The sequence below is a fragment of the Ranitomeya variabilis genome, chromosome 4 (assembly GCF_051348905.1).
Source record: "Ranitomeya variabilis isolate aRanVar5 chromosome 4, aRanVar5.hap1, whole genome shotgun sequence".
NCBI classification, from domain to species: Eukaryota; Metazoa; Chordata; class Amphibia; order Anura; family Dendrobatidae; genus Ranitomeya; species Ranitomeya variabilis.
In genome coordinates this window covers 691,079,435-691,098,671 of record NC_135235.1, presented here as the reverse complement: position 1 = coordinate 691,098,671, position 19,237 = coordinate 691,079,435, and the positions used below count along the sequence as shown (strand labels likewise).

At 43.2% G+C, this 19,237-nt stretch overlaps 1 protein-coding gene across 1 annotated transcript in view; it reads right to left on the bottom strand.

Moving 5' to 3' along the window:
- LOC143767640 (uncharacterized) overlaps positions 1-19,237 on the bottom strand; it is a 430,474-nt gene that overhangs the window by 398,539 nt on the left and 12,698 nt on the right. Inside the window, exons 2-3 of the mRNA XM_077256085.1 lie at positions 6,078-6,227; positions 5,769-5,948 (exon numbers count right to left, since the gene is read on the bottom strand). Of these exons, the coding sequence (XP_077112200.1) occupies positions 5,769-5,948; positions 6,078-6,227 (330 nt within the window). The remainder of the gene's footprint in view (positions 1-5,768; positions 5,949-6,077; positions 6,228-19,237) is intronic.

The following is a 19,237-nucleotide window of genomic DNA, read 5'->3' as shown; positions in this document are numbered from 1 at the left end:
AATGTACTACGTGGGCTGTGCAATGTACTACGTGGGCTGTGCAATAAACTGCGTGGGCTGTGCAATATACTACGTGGGCTGTGCAATATACTACATGGGCTGTGCAATGTACTATGTGGGCTGTGCAATGTACTACGTGGGCTGTGCAATATACTACGTGGGCTATGCAATATACTATGTGGGCTGTGTTATACGCATGGCCTGTGTTATACACTACGTGGCCTGTTATACACTACGTGGGCTGTGTTATACACTACGCGGGCTGTGTTATACACTACGTGGGCTGTGTTATATACTGCATGCGTGGGCTGTTTCATATACTGCGTGTGTGGGCTGTTATATACAACGTGAGCTGTGTTATATGCTACGTGGGCTGTTATAAACTACGTGGCTGTGTTATACGCTATGTGGGCTGTTATACACTCCGTAGGCTGTGCTATATACTACGTGGCTGTGCTATATACTCCGTGGGCTGTGTTATATACTACGTGGCTGTGCTATATACTCCATGGGCTGTGATTTATACTCCGTCGGCTGTGCTATATACTAAGTGGCTGTGCAATATACTACATGGCTGTGCTATTTACTACGTGGGCTGTTATATACTACGTGGCTGTGCTATATACTATGTGGCCGGCCGCGAACAATCAGCGACAGGCGCAGTCCGGCTGCAAATTGGTGCGGGATTTGAACCACGCTTCACTAATTGGTCACGGCCAGCCGAATCCTGCGTATTCAATGTATTATTCTAAAATCTTCATAAATAAACTACATACATATTCTAGAATACCCGATGCGTTAGAATCGGGCTACCATCTAGTTTTATAATATTGCAGAGCTGAGGTGTCTTAAATTTAAATCTCAGGCATTTGGAAGAGGTAATTGAGACCTTCTTTTAAAGATACCAGGTAGTTGCAGACTCACATTAGTGAGGCAGGCCGATCCCACCATCATCGAACTACTATACAAAATGTACCTGTAAAAAAGACATACAATAAAAAAATATGTTATATCCCCAACAACAACAACATATGTTTGGTTTTAAGCTCCATCACGAAACTGAAGTTGCACTTATTTATGGTGGACTATTGGAGCTACTGAGTTCTGAAAATATTTATTGCTCCCCATATCAGGAGAGATTGTGCAGTAATCTCAATTCCCAATTCCTTAGGCTCGAAAACATAATGTAAATTATGACGTTGGCTGATTCCATGAAACCAGGGCTTGAGTCATGCCAACACATCTCCAGCAGGTGTGAAAAAAAGTACAGTATATTTCAGCAATCAGCCACACACAGCTTAGAGATATATCATGGCACAGGTGTAATGTTTTTTATGTAGTTTATCACAATCCTGTTTGAAGTTAGTTGGTTTTAAAAGAAATTGAAAAGTCTGGATAAAAGGAAACTCTGCTCTTATTGTACAGAAATTCACACTTGGCCCTCACTGCTCATTTAATATTGTAAATCAAAAGAGTGAAGTTTGGCCAGAAAGACTGGACCTGGTCTTGTAGGGACCATATGAGCAAAATGAACAGCACAGAAGAAAGAGAAGGTAGATTCATCAAATAAGATATCAGGGATCTAGGAAGCCAACAGCATCATTACTCTCCGCTTTCTTTTACAGGCCCATCATATTTTTCTTCAAGTGATTTTCTAACTTGTCAGCACATTCAACGTACGCTGTCATTTGGCTTTGTAGTTTACAGATCTGGGCAGGTAACGATCAGCGTCTTCTAATTGAAGTAGGCAGATCTTCCAGGTTGTAGGTTCTATAGAAAAGGACTTTCAGTGTCCAAAGTCATTTAAACAGAGTTTGCCGAAGGGGAATGTTGTGGTCTAGAGGAAAACTGGTGATCGCGCGATTGTGACACGGCCGGACTACATGACCGATAAATAAGTCACAGCCAGTGACTGAGAAGAATCTGTGACTTCTCTGCATTTAGTGGTTACTACTCACCTGGGTAGTCATATGTAGAAGTCTTCTCTTTACACAGTTCATCACCCCTCACATATGTCTCTGTAGTATTAATATGGGTCAGATCTTCACCCTAAAACAAATATTTTAAAAGTCACAGACAGATGGAGAAGTCACATATACAGTGCCTTGCAAAAGTATTCGGCTCCCTTGAACTTTTCAACCTTTTCCTACATATCATGTTTCAAACATAAAGATACCAAATGTAAATTTTTGGTGAAGAATCAACAAGTGGAACACAATTGTGAAGTTGAACAAAATTTATTGGTTATTTAAAATTTTTGTGGAAATTCAAAAACTGAAAAGTGGGGCGTGCAATATATTCGGCCCCTTTATTTTCAGTTCAGCAAACTCACTCCAGAAGTTCATTGTGGATGTCTGAATGATCCATTTCTCAAAGATATCCATAAAATGTGTTGTTTAAAGTTTTACAACAAGCCACCTGGGAGACACACCAAACATGTGGAAGAAAGTGCTCTGGTCAGATGAAACCAATATCAAACTTTTTGGCAACAATGCCAAACGATATGTTTGGCGTAAAGGCAACACAGCTCATCACCCTGAACACACCATCCCCACTGTCAAACATGGTGGTGGCAGCATCATGGTTTGGGCCTGCTTTTCTTCAGCAGGGACAGGCAAGATGGTTAAAATTGATGGGAAGATGGATGGAGCCAAATAGAGGACCATTCTTGAAGAAAACCTGTTGGAGTCTGCAAAAGACCTGAGACTGGGACTGAGATTAGTCTTCCAACAAGACAATGATCCCAAACATAAAGCAAAATCTACAATGGAATGGTTCACAAATAAACATATCCAGGTGTTAGAATGGCCAAGTCAAAGTCCAGACCTCAATCCAATCGAGAATCTGTGGAAAGAGCTGAAAACTGCTGTTCACAAACGATCTCTATCAAACCTCACTGAGCTCGAGCTGTTTGCCAAGGAAGAATGGGCAAGAATTTCAGTCTCTCGATGTACAAAACTGATAGAGACATACCCCAAACGACTTGCAGCTGTAATCGCATCAAAAGGTGGCGCAAGAAAGTATTAAGTTAAAGGGGCCGAATAATATTGCACGCCCCACTTTTCAGTTTTTCAATTTCCACAAAAATTTAAAATAAACAATAAATTTCGTTCAACTTCACAATTGTGTTCCACTTGTTGTTGATTCTTCACCAAAAATTTACATTTGGTATTCTTATTTTTGAAGCATGATATGTGGGAAAAGGTTGAAAAGTTCCAGGGAGCCGAATACTTTCGCAAAGCACTGTATTATCAGCTCTAATCCTGCAATCTCCACCGTTCTGATTACACATGTTCTGTGATGTATTAAGAGAAGCATACAGTCTAGATCACGTCAAATAATTATTATCATCTACTACTCCTCTGTCAGATCTTTTCTGGAATACTGTGTCCAATTCTGGGCACTACATTTAAAAAAAAAAAACATTGAAAAGCGGGAGAAAGTTCATAGAAGAGATACCAGGATGGTGAGCAGACTGCAAAGTATTTCCTACGAGGAATGGTTAAAGGATTTGGGAATTTTTATCTTGCAAAAAAGAAGTCTAAGAGGAGAGTTAATAACTGTCTACAAATATTTGAAGGGATGTCACAGTGTAGAGGGATCATCATTTTTCTAATTTACGCATGGAAACCCGAGGAGCAACGGAATATACAGTCATATGAAAAAGTTTGGGCACCCCTATTAATCTTAAGCTTAATGTTTTATAAAAATTGTTTTTTTTGCAACAGCTATTTCAGTTTCATATATCTAATAACTGTTGGACACACTAATGTTTCTGCCTTGAAATAAGGTTTATTGTACTAACAGAAAATGTGCAATCTGCATTCAAACAAAATTTGACAGGTGCATAAGTATGGCCACCCTTATCATTTTCTTGTTTTAAATACTCCTACCTACTTTTTACTGACTTACTAAAGCACTTTTTTTGGTTTTGTAACCTCATTGAGCTTTGAACTTCATAGCTAGGTGTATGCAATCATGAGAAAAGCTACTTAAAGTGGCCACTTGCAAGTTGTTCTCCTGTTTGAATCTCATCTGAAGAGTGGCATCATGGGCTCCTCAAAACAACTGTCAAATGATCTGAAAACAAAGATTATTCAACATAGTTGTTCAGGGGAAGGATAAAAAAAGCTGTCTCAGAGGTTTAACCTGTCAATTTCCACTGTGAGGAACATAGTAAGGAAATGGAAGAACACAGGTACAGTTCTTGTTATGGCCAGAAGTGGCAGGCCAAGAAAAACATCAGAAAGGCAGAGAAGAAGAATGGTGAGATCAGTCAAGAACAATCCTCAGACCACCTCCAGAGAGCTGCAGCATCAACTTGCTGCAGATGGTGTCACTGTGCATCGGTCAACTATACAAGCTGTATGGGAGAGTGATGCGAAAGAAGCTGTTTCTGCAAGCACGCCACAAACAGAGACGGCTGAGGTATGCAAAAGCACATTTGGAGAAGCCAATTTCTTTTTGGAAAAAGGTCCTGTGGACTCATGAAACCAAGATTGAGTTGTTTGGTAATACAAAAAGGCGTTATGCACGGCGGCAAAAAAACACAGTGCGTTGTATAGTTGACCGATGCACAGTGACACCATCTGCAGCAAGTTGATGCTGCAGCTCTCTGGAGATGGTCTGAGGATTGTCCTTGACTGATCTCACCATTCTTCTTCTCTGCCTTTCTGATGTTTTTCTTGGCCTGCCACTTCTGGCCTTAACAAGAACTGTACCTGTGTTCTTCCATTTCCTTACTATGCTCCTCACAGTGGAAATTGACAGGTTAAATCTCTGAGACAGCTTTTTGTATCCTTCCCCTGAACAACTATGTTGAATAATTTTTGTTTTCAGATCATTTGACAGTTGTTTTGAGGAGCCCATGATGCCACTCTTCAGAGGAGATTCAAACAGGAGAACAACTTGCAAGTGGCCACTTTAAGTAGCTTTTCTCATGATTGCATACACCTGGCTATGAAGTTCAAAGCTCAATGAGGTTACAAAACCAAAAAAAGTGCTTTAGTAAGTCAGTAAAAAGTAGGTAGGAGTATTTAAAACAAGAAAATGATAAGGGTGCCCATACTTATGCACCTGTCAAATTTTGTTTGAATGCAGATTGCACATTTTCTGTTAGTACAATAAACCTCATTTCAAGGCAGAAACATTACTGTGTCCAACAGTTATTAGATATATGAAACTGAAATAGCTGTTGCAAAAAAAACAATTTTTATAAAACATTAAGCTTAAGATTAATAGGGGCGTCCAAACTTTTTCATATGACTGTAACTGAAACTATGATTCTAAGTATAAAACATATAATACTAGTGGATAAAACAAGACTGGACACAAGACCTTCACAGACGGGGAGATCTCATGACACCTTTTCTCCATCTACCTGATGATCCTGGGGAACATCGGGATCTTTTTGTTTATAGTCCTGTGGAAGAAGTGGATGCGGACATCTCTCTGGTGTTGTTGTCTTAGTGGATAGAACTGGAGGAAACACATACAGGTACTGAATTTATTCTTTACATACAGATAATTATATTCCGTGTGCATGTAGTCCTATCTATTACCTGGTGATGTGAGCGGCTGGGAAACCTCCATCATGACATCCTTGCACAGATGTTTGTGTCCTTCTAAATACTCCCACTCCTCCATGGAGAAATAGACAGCGACATCCTGACACCTTATAGGAACCTGACACATACAATGATACCGTCATCCCCCTGATTCCTTCATAGCGTTACTGTATAATGTCCCAGCATTCCCAGCAGTGTCACCTCTCCAGTCAGCAGCTCAATCATCTTGTAGGTGAGTTCTAGGATCTTCTGGTCATTGATGTCCTCATGTATCAGGGGGTGAGGTGGAGGCCCCGTGATTGGGCTCAGGGGTCTTCCCCATCCCTCAGACAAAGGGTTATGACAGCGCTCACTAGAGGTCTTCTTCACTACTGTGTAATCCTGGTTATGGAAAGACACATTGATAAATCTCACTACTTACATTTCCAGAGTCCTCACCTCTCCAGTTCTGTCCATCTGTTGTTCCCACAGATAAGAATGATGTAATGTGAAGTCATCAGAATATCTCACCTCTCCAGTAAGCCGGAAGAGGATCTCTAGGGTGAGTTGTAATATCCTTTCCGCCATCTTGTCTCTGTCCAAATCCATCTTTGATGGGTAATTCAGAAAAATTCTCTTATATGGAAGATCTTCACTGAGAGGATCCGATATTGTAGAGACCTGAATGAGAAGAAGATGAGCTGATGTAACATCATAAAAATCCTGTGTAACAATACAATTACTAGAGATAACAAGGGAAACATATGAGATTTATTATTTTACAGTATTTAGTTTTCTTCTTTCCATCTACTAATAAAACCTATATATTTAGGCCACAGACAACAAGCAGTTTCTTCCTCGGAGTCGGCAGCTGAATCCGTTCCTCATAGACTCATCTTCCATAACGCTAATTCTCGTCTCATTTACCGACACTGGAATCGGCATTAGCAATACTGCAGGAGATATTCATTACACGTGACATGAGAAATAACTACTTCACGATGAGGACGACATCTTCATCTTCTACTACAGCTCTAGAAACATATTTGTCCAGAGTCCATCACTGACTCCATCACCACCGGCCGTCTATATGAATGTTTCCCGTCTTCCCCGCACTGTAATCTTCTATCAAGTTAGATCTCATGTCTGATTCACACACAGAAGTTTGAGGCTTTTATAAAAGCTTTTTTGTTTCCACAAACACCGAGGACAGAAATTATCTGATCCCAAAGTCTCCATGTACAGTGTTTAATAGGGTTTATTTCTGGCCTTAGGCTTTTCTAAATTACAAGAAAAACACCAGGAAAAAAAAGTAGATATTAAAATGTAAAAAGGGAATAATGTAAAAAAAAAACCTTTAACATTTGTTTTTAAACATTTTTTTAAATTCTTTTGGGCACCAGAACATAGATGTACACCGGTGCGGCTACAACAAAAGCCCTGGCAGTTTATCCACTTGCTGCTGCCAAAGGCAAACATGTCATCTAGGAAGGTGTGACACAGTTCAGCTGAATGCCCTCCACACCCAAGTACTCGATAGTATGGGGCGACCTAGTTACTACGATACTTACATACCTAATAATGGTGTCTGGGCTGCAATGTACGAAGGTCTATTGGGCCGAGCCAGAGGCAGCGTCCAATAAGTTACCTATTATTGCCCCATACACATTAGACTAAAGTTCCATGAAAGCACTGATTTCGGGGGTTTTGGCGACTATATAATGTATTTTGGGGCCTCCTGACAGATGATGTCATAGCAGAGAAGGATCTGGCATCCTGAATTTCAGAGGATAATCTGTTTGTTCTTCCTGTAGATAATCCTCCTCTAGAGGAGTCTGGAGGCGACTCTCTCATACAGACCACAGGAAAGCTGGAATATATGTGTGTATGGGGAGTCGGGAGAGATGGCCGTCTGCCAAATGACCGTTCAGCCAACACTTATCTCATGTGTATGGGGCCGTTAGTATTACACTGACAGGCAGTGATGATACACGGCACTACAGTAGTACAGGTCATCACCGGAGCCATCAGAGGCTTGTAGTATGATTGCACTAATCAGAGTTGTTTAAAAAGGTTTAAAGTAAAAAAAAATCACACTTTTTGGCAACAAGAAATATCCGTTACTATAGGGAAAACTGAGTCACTGCACAATGTTAGTTGAGTCTTGCCCATAACAACTTTATTATACTCTATTATCCTATACACAGTGGAGTAGATAGAAATCACAGGTCCTACAGCAATAGCTTTTATTGGAACCCCCAACTTAAAGGGAAAAAGATGCACAGAGATAGATAGATATATATATTTGTCGGAGTCATAGCTCCCGACTCAGAAGGCATATTGCCTTTGTCAATTTAAGTCTGCAAATAGACAAAAAGACTGTATTTCTCACTTACTAATCCCGATCTGACTCATCACCAGGAAATTTTGCCCCTAGTGACCCAGGTAACTCAGAATGAGGTCTCCCACACAGTATGATGGACCCCACACAATATGTTGGTCCAAACAGCACCTCACACAGTATTATGGTAACCACAGCCTGCTACACAATTTAAGGACTGCCACACAGTATGGGGATTGCTGTACTGTGGGAACATTATACAGTGCATGGAGGGATGATGGTACTTTGGTAGCATTGTACTGTGTGTAGGGAGATAGCGGTACTATGGGGACAGTATACTGTGTGGAGGAAACGCGGATATTACTTACCAGTAATGTGTTTTTTTCGTAACCCATGACGGCACCACGAGAGAGGGAATCCGCCCTTCAAGGACAGGAAACCTTCAAGATAAAAAGGGCTGCTCCTCTCTCTGCATCAGTTGGTTTACAGAGCACGGGAGGAAACTTCAAGGTTAGTGTACACATATAAATCATATACTCGTAATCCTATTAATTCTTGATTACCAGCACCCAGAAGGAGTGCATGAACCAAAACAAAGATCCATCGAACCAAAAAGAGTGATTACAAAGGGAGCGAATATAAGGGTGCCATCATGGGTTATGAAAAAACACATTACCAGTAAGTAATATTCGTGTTTTTCAGTCATTCATGACGGCACCACAAGAGAATTTCAGAGACTTATATTCTTAGGGAGGGACCACAGCCTGTAGAACCCTTCTCTCGAATGTGACATCAGAGGAGGCAGACAGATCCAGCCTATAGTGTTTAAAGGTTTATGGAGAGGACCAAGTGGCCTCCTCCGAATGTGACGTCAGAGGAAGCAGACAGATCCAGCCTATAGTGTTTAATGAAGGTGGATAGAGAGGATCAAGTGGCCTCCTTAAAAATCTGGTAGAGGGAGACATCTGCTTTCTCCACCCAGGACGTCACCATGGCTCTTGTAGAATGGGCTTTCAGACCTTCAGAAATGGCCCTACCTGCACTAACATGAGCTAGTTTGATAGCCTCTCTAACTCATCTCGTTATGGTTCGTTTAGACACTTTAACACCCTTCCTAGCCCCTTGAAAGGATACAAACAGGGCCCTCTGTCTCCTCCAGGGGTTCTGTCACCTCTAGATATCGCAGTAAGCACCTCCTAACGTCTAGGGTGTGCCGCTTTTCCTCCTTTTGGTTGCTGGGGTTAGAACAAAAAGATGGCAATACTATTTCCTGAGCCCTGTTAAATTTTGTAATCACCATGACCTGAGTGTAAGGAGGGTCTGCTGACAAAGCCTGTATGTCACTTAATCTGCCGGCTGATGTAAGTGCCACCAGCTGGGATGTCTTTAAAGAGATTACTTTCTTTGAAATGGAGAGCAATGGTTCAAAGGGGCTCTCCATTAACTCGGTTAATACTAAATTCAGATCCCATAAAGAGCTTCTACAGGACGGAACCGACCAGGCCTTAATAAATTGAGAAACCCATCTAGTACTCGCTAGGTCATAATTGAAAAGAACCCTTGGGGCCGAGACCTGCACTTTAAGGGTAATAACAGAAAGGCCAAGCTCTAGCCCCTTCTGGAGGAACTCCAGTATAGATGTTAATGGGAGTTCTTCCCATTCTGCCCCTGAAAAGGATAGGAACTTTTTCCAGATCATCCTGTAGATATTAGTGGTCACTGGCTTCCTGCTACAAAGCAGGGTAGAAACTAACCTAGCCGAGAACCCTTTTCTTTCTAAGAATGACCTCTCAAATTTCAGGCTGTTAAATGCAGCCCGGACATCTGAGAATGTAGAAACGGCCCCTGGGATAGAAGATCCTGATCCTCCGGAAGTACCCACGGATCCGATACTTACATCGTCCTTAGCCAGTAAAACCAAGGTCTCTTTAGCCAAAACGGGGCTATCAGGAAAATTCTGTCTCTGTCTTTCCTGATCTTCCTCAAGACTGACGGGATGAGGCACACCAGGGGAAAGGCATAAAGTAGACCGGAGGTCAATTCCATCCTGAAGGCATCTACCATGAGGGTTGTCTGCTGGACTCAGAGAACAGAATTTTTGGACATTCCTGTTGTACTTTGAGGTGAAAAGATCTAGGCAGACCCCACAATCTGATTGAACACCGTATCCATCAGGGACCATTTTCCCTGACTTAGCTGACCGCGACTTAGGAGGTCGGCCTTGATATTCTCTGACCCTCTGATATGCAGGGCTGATAATGAGAGATGTTTTTCTGCCAGTAAAAATACCCGCTCTGCAACTGACATTAACAACCGGGAATGAGTGTTCCACTGGTGATTTATATAAGCCACCGTGGTCCGGTTGTTGGAGAGCATTCTCACATGGTGGCCCTGCAGAAAAGGTAACAGTCCTTTTAATGCTTCTCCACGTGAGGAGCTCCCAGTTGTTTAACAAGAGTAACCACTCCTCCTGCGACCAGGTCTCTTTTAGCCAGTGGACATCTAGGTGGGCTCCCCACCCCCAGTGGCTGGCATCCATTGTGACTACTCTGGATATCTCATTCACCCAGGGAACTCCCCTGGGCGTTGAATCGATCCCTAGCCACCACCGGAGGGAAAGGATTGCTGTCTCTGGATTATCTTGTCTTCCAATCGCCCCCTCAAGACTGCCTCATTCTCCAAGACACACCACTGAAGACTTCATGTGTGGTACTCGGCCCATTTGACTGCTGGTATACAAGCGGATAGAGATCCCAACAAGGACATTGCTCTTCTGAGAGACATTTGTGGACCTGCTGCAGCTGATGAGATAAGGCTTTTGATGTTTCTTTTCTTTTCTTCCAGGAGGCGGCATTACTGTCTTATCGAGTCTATCACTAGACCCAGAAAGACCTGTGATGTTACTGGTTCTAAACTGGATTTTTTTCAAGATCAGGGGCCACCCCAGCGACTCTAAAGCCTCTCTGACTATTTTGACGCATTCCTGGCACTGGAGAAAGGAATCCCACACAATCAGAAAATCGTCTAGATATGGTATGACCAATATGTTCTCCTGGAGATGAGCTGTCACTTCCGAAATTAGTTTTGTAAATATCCGGGGGGCTATCACTAGCCCAAAGGGAAGAGCCCTGCACTGTAAGTATCTGATTTGCGAATTAATCTGTTCTCCAACTCTGAGGAATCTGCAATGTTGTTTGTGAATAGGTACATGGTAATAGGCATCCTTGAGGTCCAGGACTGCCATGTAACAGCCTAACCTTCAGGGACCTGGTCGTGCATGTGGCTGCGATGGCCGGTCTCAGGGCCCCTGCTGAGGACTTCCAGGCCATCTAAAGGAAGCTGTCAGTCTTCCTGTCCAATGACTCTTTTAATGACCACAAGTTCTCAAATGGGAGGGAAAATCTCCTAGAAATCTTGGATACTACCACGTCTACCTTTGGGGCTTTATCCCACAAACAGCATGCTTACCCTTCAAAGGGGTACTTCCTTTTAAGAGAAGCCAAACCTTGTCCCTTTCTATCTGATCTTTCGCACTCCCATTTAATGAGATTCTGTACCAGGAACGATGTAAATGGGACCAGGGATTCCCAGCCAGTCTCCCATGTGGGTATTTGCCCAGCCACTGGCCTGGCGAGGCTGCTGGGGCGCATCCTCCTTTCTCTCATGAGGACATGACAGGCGTCTTTTCTCTGGCTGCTAGGGCAACTCCTGTTGCTCCTGCTGACATGGTGGCTGTAGCTGCTCAGGCGATTGCTGAGCTTCCATCCTGATGCTACCATCTGCCTGCCGGTGGTCCCCTTTCATACTCACATGGGACTGCAGATGGAGGAAGCCCTGCAGCCCCTACAGGTGAGGCACCGGCGCAGCTTGTCGGCTTTTCTTCACCGGGCACGCCTATGCATCTGGGCAGCAAATCATGGAGGCACCGCACACCAGTGCCTAGCACATAGCAGTTCAGGGAGGGCACCCCACGGGGACCTCCGAGGCGCTACCGGTACCTAGTGATGGCCGCAGCAGACCCATGCCTGACAAACCCTGACCATCCCGGGACGTGGCATCCACGTCTATCTTCACTGTCGATCTTACTGAAGGTTTCCCATCAAGGACAGGAAACCAACTGATGCAGAGAGAGGAGCCACCCTTTTTATCTTGAAGGTTTCCGGTCCTTGAAGGGCAGATCCTCTCGTGGTGCTGTTATGGGTGACTGAAAAATGACAGTACTGTGGGAGCATTATACTGTGCATGGTGTAATGGCTGTACTGTGGGAAGGATATTCTGTGTGTGGGGGAATGGCAGTATTGTGGGAATATTATACTGTGAGGAGGGAATGATGATACTGTGTGTGGGGGTATGGCGTTGCCATGGGAACATTATACTGTGTGTGGTGGGATGGTGGTAATGTGGAAATATTATACTGTGTGGATGGAATGGTGGTACTGTAAGAAGAATATACTGTGTGTGGTGAATTTGTGGTACTATAAGAACATTATACTGTGTGGATGGAATGGTGGCACTGTAAGAAGATTATACTGTGTGTGGTGGATTTGTGGTACTATGAGAACATTATACTGTGTGGGGGGATGATGGTACTGTGGGAATATTATACTATGTGGAGGGAATGGTGGTAGCATGAAAATATCTTTTGTGTGAAATGACATCACTGTTTGAACATTATACTGTGTGAATGGCATCATACATACTGCATAATGGGTTTTAAAAAGGTGTGCCATAGGAAGCGGGAATTCTCAGCAATGTGCGGCATTTGTACAAGAAGACTGCCATCTGCCATCCAGGCAGGACTTTGGGGTATCAATAGGAAGAGGGAGAGTTTCAGCAAGGAAGAGTCTAGATGGTACCTTGGTGATGCAGTTTCTTGATATATAGTGGGTACGGAAAGTATTCAGACCCTTTTAAAGGCTTCTTGGGAATGATGCAACAAGTTTTTCACACCTGGACTTGGGGATCCTATGCCATTCTGCCTTGCAGATCCTCTCCAGTTCCATCAGCTTGGATGGTGATGGACAACCATTTTCAGGTCTCTACAGAGATGCTCAATTTGGTTTAGGTCAGGGCTCTGGCTGGGCTAGTCAAGAATGGTCACAGAGTTGTTCTGAAGCCACTCATTTGTTATTCTAGATGTGTGCTTAGGGTCATTGTCTTGTTGGAAGGTGAACCTTCTGCCAAGTCTGAGGTCCATAGCACTCTGGAAGAGGTTTTCATCCAGGATATATCTGTACTTGGCCGCATTCATGTTTCCTTCAATGACAACCAGTCATCCTATCCTTGCAGATGAAAAACACCCGCATAGCATGATGCTGCCACCATCATGTTTCACTGTTGGGATTGTATTGGGCAGGTGATGAGCAGTGCCTGGTTTACTCCACACATACCACTTAGAATTCTCACCAAAAAAGATATATCTTAAGGAGGATCACAAGGAAATGGACAGCATGTGACTTAAATTTGAGTGTCTGAGCAAAGGGTCTGAACACTTATGACCATGTGATACTTCAGTTTTTCTTTTTTTATTAATTTTGCAATTTCTAAATTTCTGGGGTTTTTTTCCAGTCAAGATGGGGTGCAGCGTGTACATTAATTAAAAAAAGAACTTTTTGAATATACTAAATGGCTGCAATGAAACAAAGAGTGAAAAATGTAAAGGGGTCTGAATACTTTCCTTACCCACTGTAAAAGGCCAGTACAAAAAAAGGTGCAAATTTGGCGGCACACAAAGAATGGCAGGATGTATGTAGGGGAAGAAACTGAGGCCGAGGTACCAGGCCATGGTAAAATGCCCAAGGCAGCAGGTTGTGGCATGCCGGGAAGCAGAACCCAGGCGACACCAGATGAGTCCCAGAATCCAGGCTACGCCATTCAAGGCCTGAGAACCAGACCTGCGCCAGTCAAAACCCGGAGTACATACTACTCCAGGCAACAGCTGAGTCCCAGCCCTCACTACTTCAGGTACGAGAGACATCCTCCTTTGGTCAAGCCCTGAAGATCCGAGAGGATATTCTGCTCGGGAGTATACGCCTGCAATGAAGAGCAGGAGGCACGAGTGAGCTGGGCCTTTGCTTCCAGCACTGACGTACAGAATAGGGGTTGGTCAGGGATAGTACAACAGTCAAGACAGGGGCAGGTTGAACTGAAGGCAGGTCAGCGAGCCTTAATAGACTTTATCAGGAGGACATGTGGCCTAGCGGTAAGAACCGGAGACTTCAACTATGACCTGTGTTCGTAGAAGAAGTAGTGTTGAGGCCTGTATGTGTTGGGACATCACCCTTGTCAGTAGCTAAAGTAACATACGGTTAGAGGCTGTTATTACAGTGAGAGTGAGCTGGAGAATTCATTGTATTTATGATATTGTATATTTCACCTCATAATCACCATGTTTTGCATTATATACTGTTGCTGTAGGGATCACAGTTCCGTCACATCAGGGAAATAATGATATTAGTTACTTCTGCCTTGTGTTTGTGTGTTGTATCTGGTCACACCATACAGGGATATAATGGGGGCATTACACTGTGTGGGGGGATGGCAGTACTGTGGGAACATTATACCATGTGGGGGCATGGCGGTACTGTGAGGTTATACCGTGTGGGGGATGACGGTACTGTGGGAACATTATACTGCATGGGGGGATGGCAGTACTGTGGGAACATTATACTGTGTCGGGTGATGACAGTACTGTGGGAACATTATACTGTGTTTGTGTGATGGAATGATGGTACTGTGAAAACATTATACTGTGTGGGGAGGATGGCAGTACTGTGAGAACATTATACTATGTGGGGGATGGCAGCACTGTGAGAACATTATACTGTGTGTGGGGGGATGACAGTACTGTGAGAACATTATACTGTGTGTGGGGATGGTGGTAATGTGAGAACATTATACTGTGTGTGGGAAATGACGGTACTATGGGAACATTATACTGTGTGGGGTGATGACGGTACTGTGGGAACATTACATTGTGTGTGGGGGTATGGCGATACTGTGGGAACCTAATACTGTGTGAGGGAGATGGCGGTACTGTGGGAACATTACACTGTGTGGGGTGATGACGGTACTGTGGGAACATCACATTGTGTGTGGGGGTATGACGGTACTGTGGGATCATTATACTTGTGGGGTATACCATACATATTGCATAAGAGGCATAATGGGGGCATTACACTGTGTTGAGGCCAAGAAAGGGGCCCTGTACTATGAGAACAATCCATTTCCTCCCTTCCTGTCTTCCATAGTTTGGTTGTATGTATCTATTAGGCCTCTTTCACACTTCCATCTTTCTGTTTCCGTCACAATGCATAGTTTTGTGAAATAAATGGATCCAGCGAATTTGCCTGCTGGATCCGTCTTTTTCTCATAGATTTGTATTAGCGACGGATGGCCACACGTTTCGTCCGTCGTCGCTGGATCCGTCAGAATTTCTTTATCCGTCGTCTGGAAAAAACGTCCAAAGAAACGTTTTTTGTCTGCATCGAAAAAGCATACAACGACGGATCCTGTGTCGTCCATCGTTGGCTAGAATTGAACCCTATGGGATCCGTCACTGTCCACCAAATGACGGAATCCAGCGACGGATTCCGTTTTTACACTGAGCATGCCTGGAAGAATTTCTATACCTTTAATTTAACCCATTTTTCCTGCAGCTGCTGCATCGACGGATCCGTCAAAAAACAGGATCCAGTGCTTTCGTATTCTACAATCTGCACAGGATCCGTCTTTTCAACACTTTGGCGGATTGTGACTGATTCTAAAAGATGGAAGTGTGAAAGAGGCCTTACAGGAAACAGAACAAAAAAGCTATGATTCTTATAAAGTGGCAACAAAAGCCCCAAAAGAGTCTCAGTGCTGAAGGGGTTAATGTCCCCCGCGCTCAGTAATGGGGAATCTCCAGCACCTACCTCCACCTGCAGAGCCGCACACCACATATATGGCCGCTCTGTGCGCACAGGACCTGTGATGAGGTCACAGGAGGGGAGGAGTCAGGGGTCACATGATCAGGGGCCTCAGGGAATGATATCCGCAGTGCAGACCCTACATGGAAACTTCTCCTCAGTCAGTGACATTCCCGCCATTATTTCCCCTCACTACTGGCACAATTACCCCGCGCCGCCTTCTCTACACAGTGTTATGTGTGGAATGTAACGTGTGATTTCTCTGCTTGGAGACAAATAGACCCCACACATGAGGGAATTATTAGCCCCAATTTTTTTTATTTTCACAATGGTAACCGGACGTCTACTATATGGCGACATATTTCTCTTGACTTATTGTATTTTATTATAGTGGTAACATTTCTTTGATATGACTTGTGTTTATTTGTGAAAAAAATCAGAAATTTGCTGAAAATTTTGAAAATGATCAAATTTTTCACTTTTATTTTTCACTCAGAGAGCTATGTCACACAAGATAGTTAATAAATATAATTTCCCATTTGTCTACTTTACATAATTTTTTTTTTTGTTAGGATGTTATAAGCGTTAAGGCTATGTGCACACGTCTGGAATTGCCACGGGAAAAACGCATGCTGAATTGGCATGCATATTCCCGCTAAACACTAGCGTTTTACAAGCGACCTGTAGCATCGCTTGGAAAACTGATTGACAGGTTGGTCACACTTGTCAAACATAGAAAAATATTTAGAACTAGCTGTACTACACGGCTTCGCCCGGGGTAATAACTGCTGTTAGCAAAATAGAATGTGTTAACAAAAATTTATTCTGCACAAAAAAAAACACAAAACAAATAGATAGAAATGTAATTATTAAAAGGCAAAAACTAAGCTAATAGAAGCATTTTACAACATATATTTCAACACCAGAGATATTCCACACAGATTTAACTAAATTGGCCAAGTAATGTGAAGTAATCTTCTACTACTTATTCGAGAGCCTTTTGATAAACAGCATTCTTAGTTTTTCCTTCAGGTGCAAAGACAAACAGATTTTTGGCTGTTCCAACTCTTGAACAGGCCACATAAAGTTGACCATGAGAAAAGCATGGAGATTGTAAATCTAAGCTAGCTGAAGAGCCCGGCGTTGCCTGGGCATAGTAAATATCTGTGGTTAGTTATAGCACCTCACTTCTCTTATTTTCCCATCACGCCTCTCATTTTCCCCATCACATCTTTCATTTTCCCCCTCACACCTCTCATTTTCTCCCTCACACCTCTCATTTTCCCCCTCACTCCTCTTATTTTCCACCTCACTCCTCTCATTCCCCCCTAACACTTGTCATTTCGACCTCACATCTGTCATTTTCCGATCACTCCACTATTTTCCCTCACTCCTCTCATTTTCCACTCACACCTTTTCATTTTCACCTCACACCTCTCATTTTCACCTCAGTATATACATGTTTGTCATCTCCCTTATATATAGTATACACCTGTATTTCATCTCCTGTATATAGTATATACCTGTATGTCATCTCCCCTGTATATAGTATATACCTGCTGTGTGTCATCTCCCCTGTATATAGTATATATCTGTGTGTCATCTCCTCCTGTATATAGTATATACCTGTATGTCATCTCCTCCTATACATAGCATATACCTGTATGTCATCTCCTCCTGTATATACTATATACCTGTAGGTAATCTGCTCCTGTATATAGTATATACCTGTGTGTCATCTCCTTCTGTATATAGTATATACCTGCATGTCATCTCCTGCTGTATGTAGTATGTACCTGTATGTCATCTCCTCCTCTATATAGTATATACCTGTGTGTCATCTCTCCTGTATATAGTATATATCTGTGTGTCATCTCCTCCTGCATATAGTATATACCTGTGTGTCATCTCCCCTGTAAATAGTATATACCTGTGTGTCATCTCCTGTATATAGTATATATCTGTATGTCATCTCCTCCTGTATTAGACCTCGTTCACACGTTATTTGGTCAGTATTTTTACCTCAGTATTTGTAAGCTAAATTGGCAGCCTGATAAATCCCCAGCCAACAGTAAGCCCACCCCCTGGCAGTATATATTAGCTCACACATACACATAATAGACAGGTCATGTGACTGACAGCTGCCGGATTCCTATATGGCACATTTGTTGCTCTTGTAGTTTGTCAGCTTATTAATCAGATTTTTATTTTTGAAGGATAATACCAGACTTGTGTGTGTTTTAGGGCGAGTTTCGTGTGTCAAGTTGTGTGTGTTGAGTTGCGTGTGGCGACATGCATGTAGCGACTTTTGTGAGATGAGTTTTGTGTGGCGACATGCGTGTAGCAACTTTTTGTGTGTCGAGTTGCATGTGACAGGTTAGTGTAGCAAGTTGTGTGCAGCAAGTTTTGCGCATGGCGAGTTTTGCGCGTGGCGAGTTTTATGTGTGGTGCCTTTTGAGTATGTGCAAGTTTTGTGTGAGGCAACTTTTGCATGTGTTGCAACTTTTGTGCATGTGGCATTTTTTCCGCGTGTGCAAGTTTTGCGTGTGGCGAGTTTTCCATGAGGTGAGTTTTGCACGTGTGGCGAGTTTTGCATGTGGAGAGTTTTGCGCGAGGCGAGTTTTGAGCGGCGACTTTTGTGTTTCAACTTTTATGTGGCGAGGTTGGTGTATGTGTGGTGAAATGTGCGCTGGGGGTGGTATATGTGTTTGAGCACGTGGTAGTGTGTGGCGCATTTTGTGTGTGTGTTCATATCCCCGTGGTGGTGTGGTGATTATCCCATGTCGGGGCCCTACCTTAGCAACTGTACAGTATATACTCTTTGGCGCCATCGCTCTCATTCTTTAAGTCCCCCTTGTTCACATCTGGCAGCTGTTAATTTGCCTCCAACACTTTTCCTTTCATTTTTTCCCCATTATGTAGATAGGGGCAAAATTGTTTGGTGAATTGGAAAGCGCGGGGTTAAAATTTCACCTCACAACATGGCTTTGACGCTCTCAGGGTCCAGACGTGTGACTGTGCAAAATTTTGTGCCTGTAGCTGCGACGCCTCCAACACTTTTTCTTTCACTTTTTCCCCATTATGTAGCTAGGGGCAAAATTGTTTGGTGAATTGGAAAGCGCGGGGTTAAAATTTCACCTCACAACATAGCTTTGACGCTCTCGGGGTCCAGACGTGTGACTGTGCAAAATTTTGTGCCTGTAGCTGCGACGCCTCCAACACTTTTCCTTTCACTTTTTCCCCATTATGTAGATAGGGGCAAAATTGTTTGGTGAATTGGAAAGTGCGGGGTTAAAATTTCACCTCACAATATAGCCTATGACGCTCTCGGGGTCTAGACGTGTGACTGTGCAAAATTTTGTGGCTGTAGCTGCGACGGTTCAGATGCCAATCCCGGACATACATACACACATACATACACACATTCAGCTTTATATATTAGA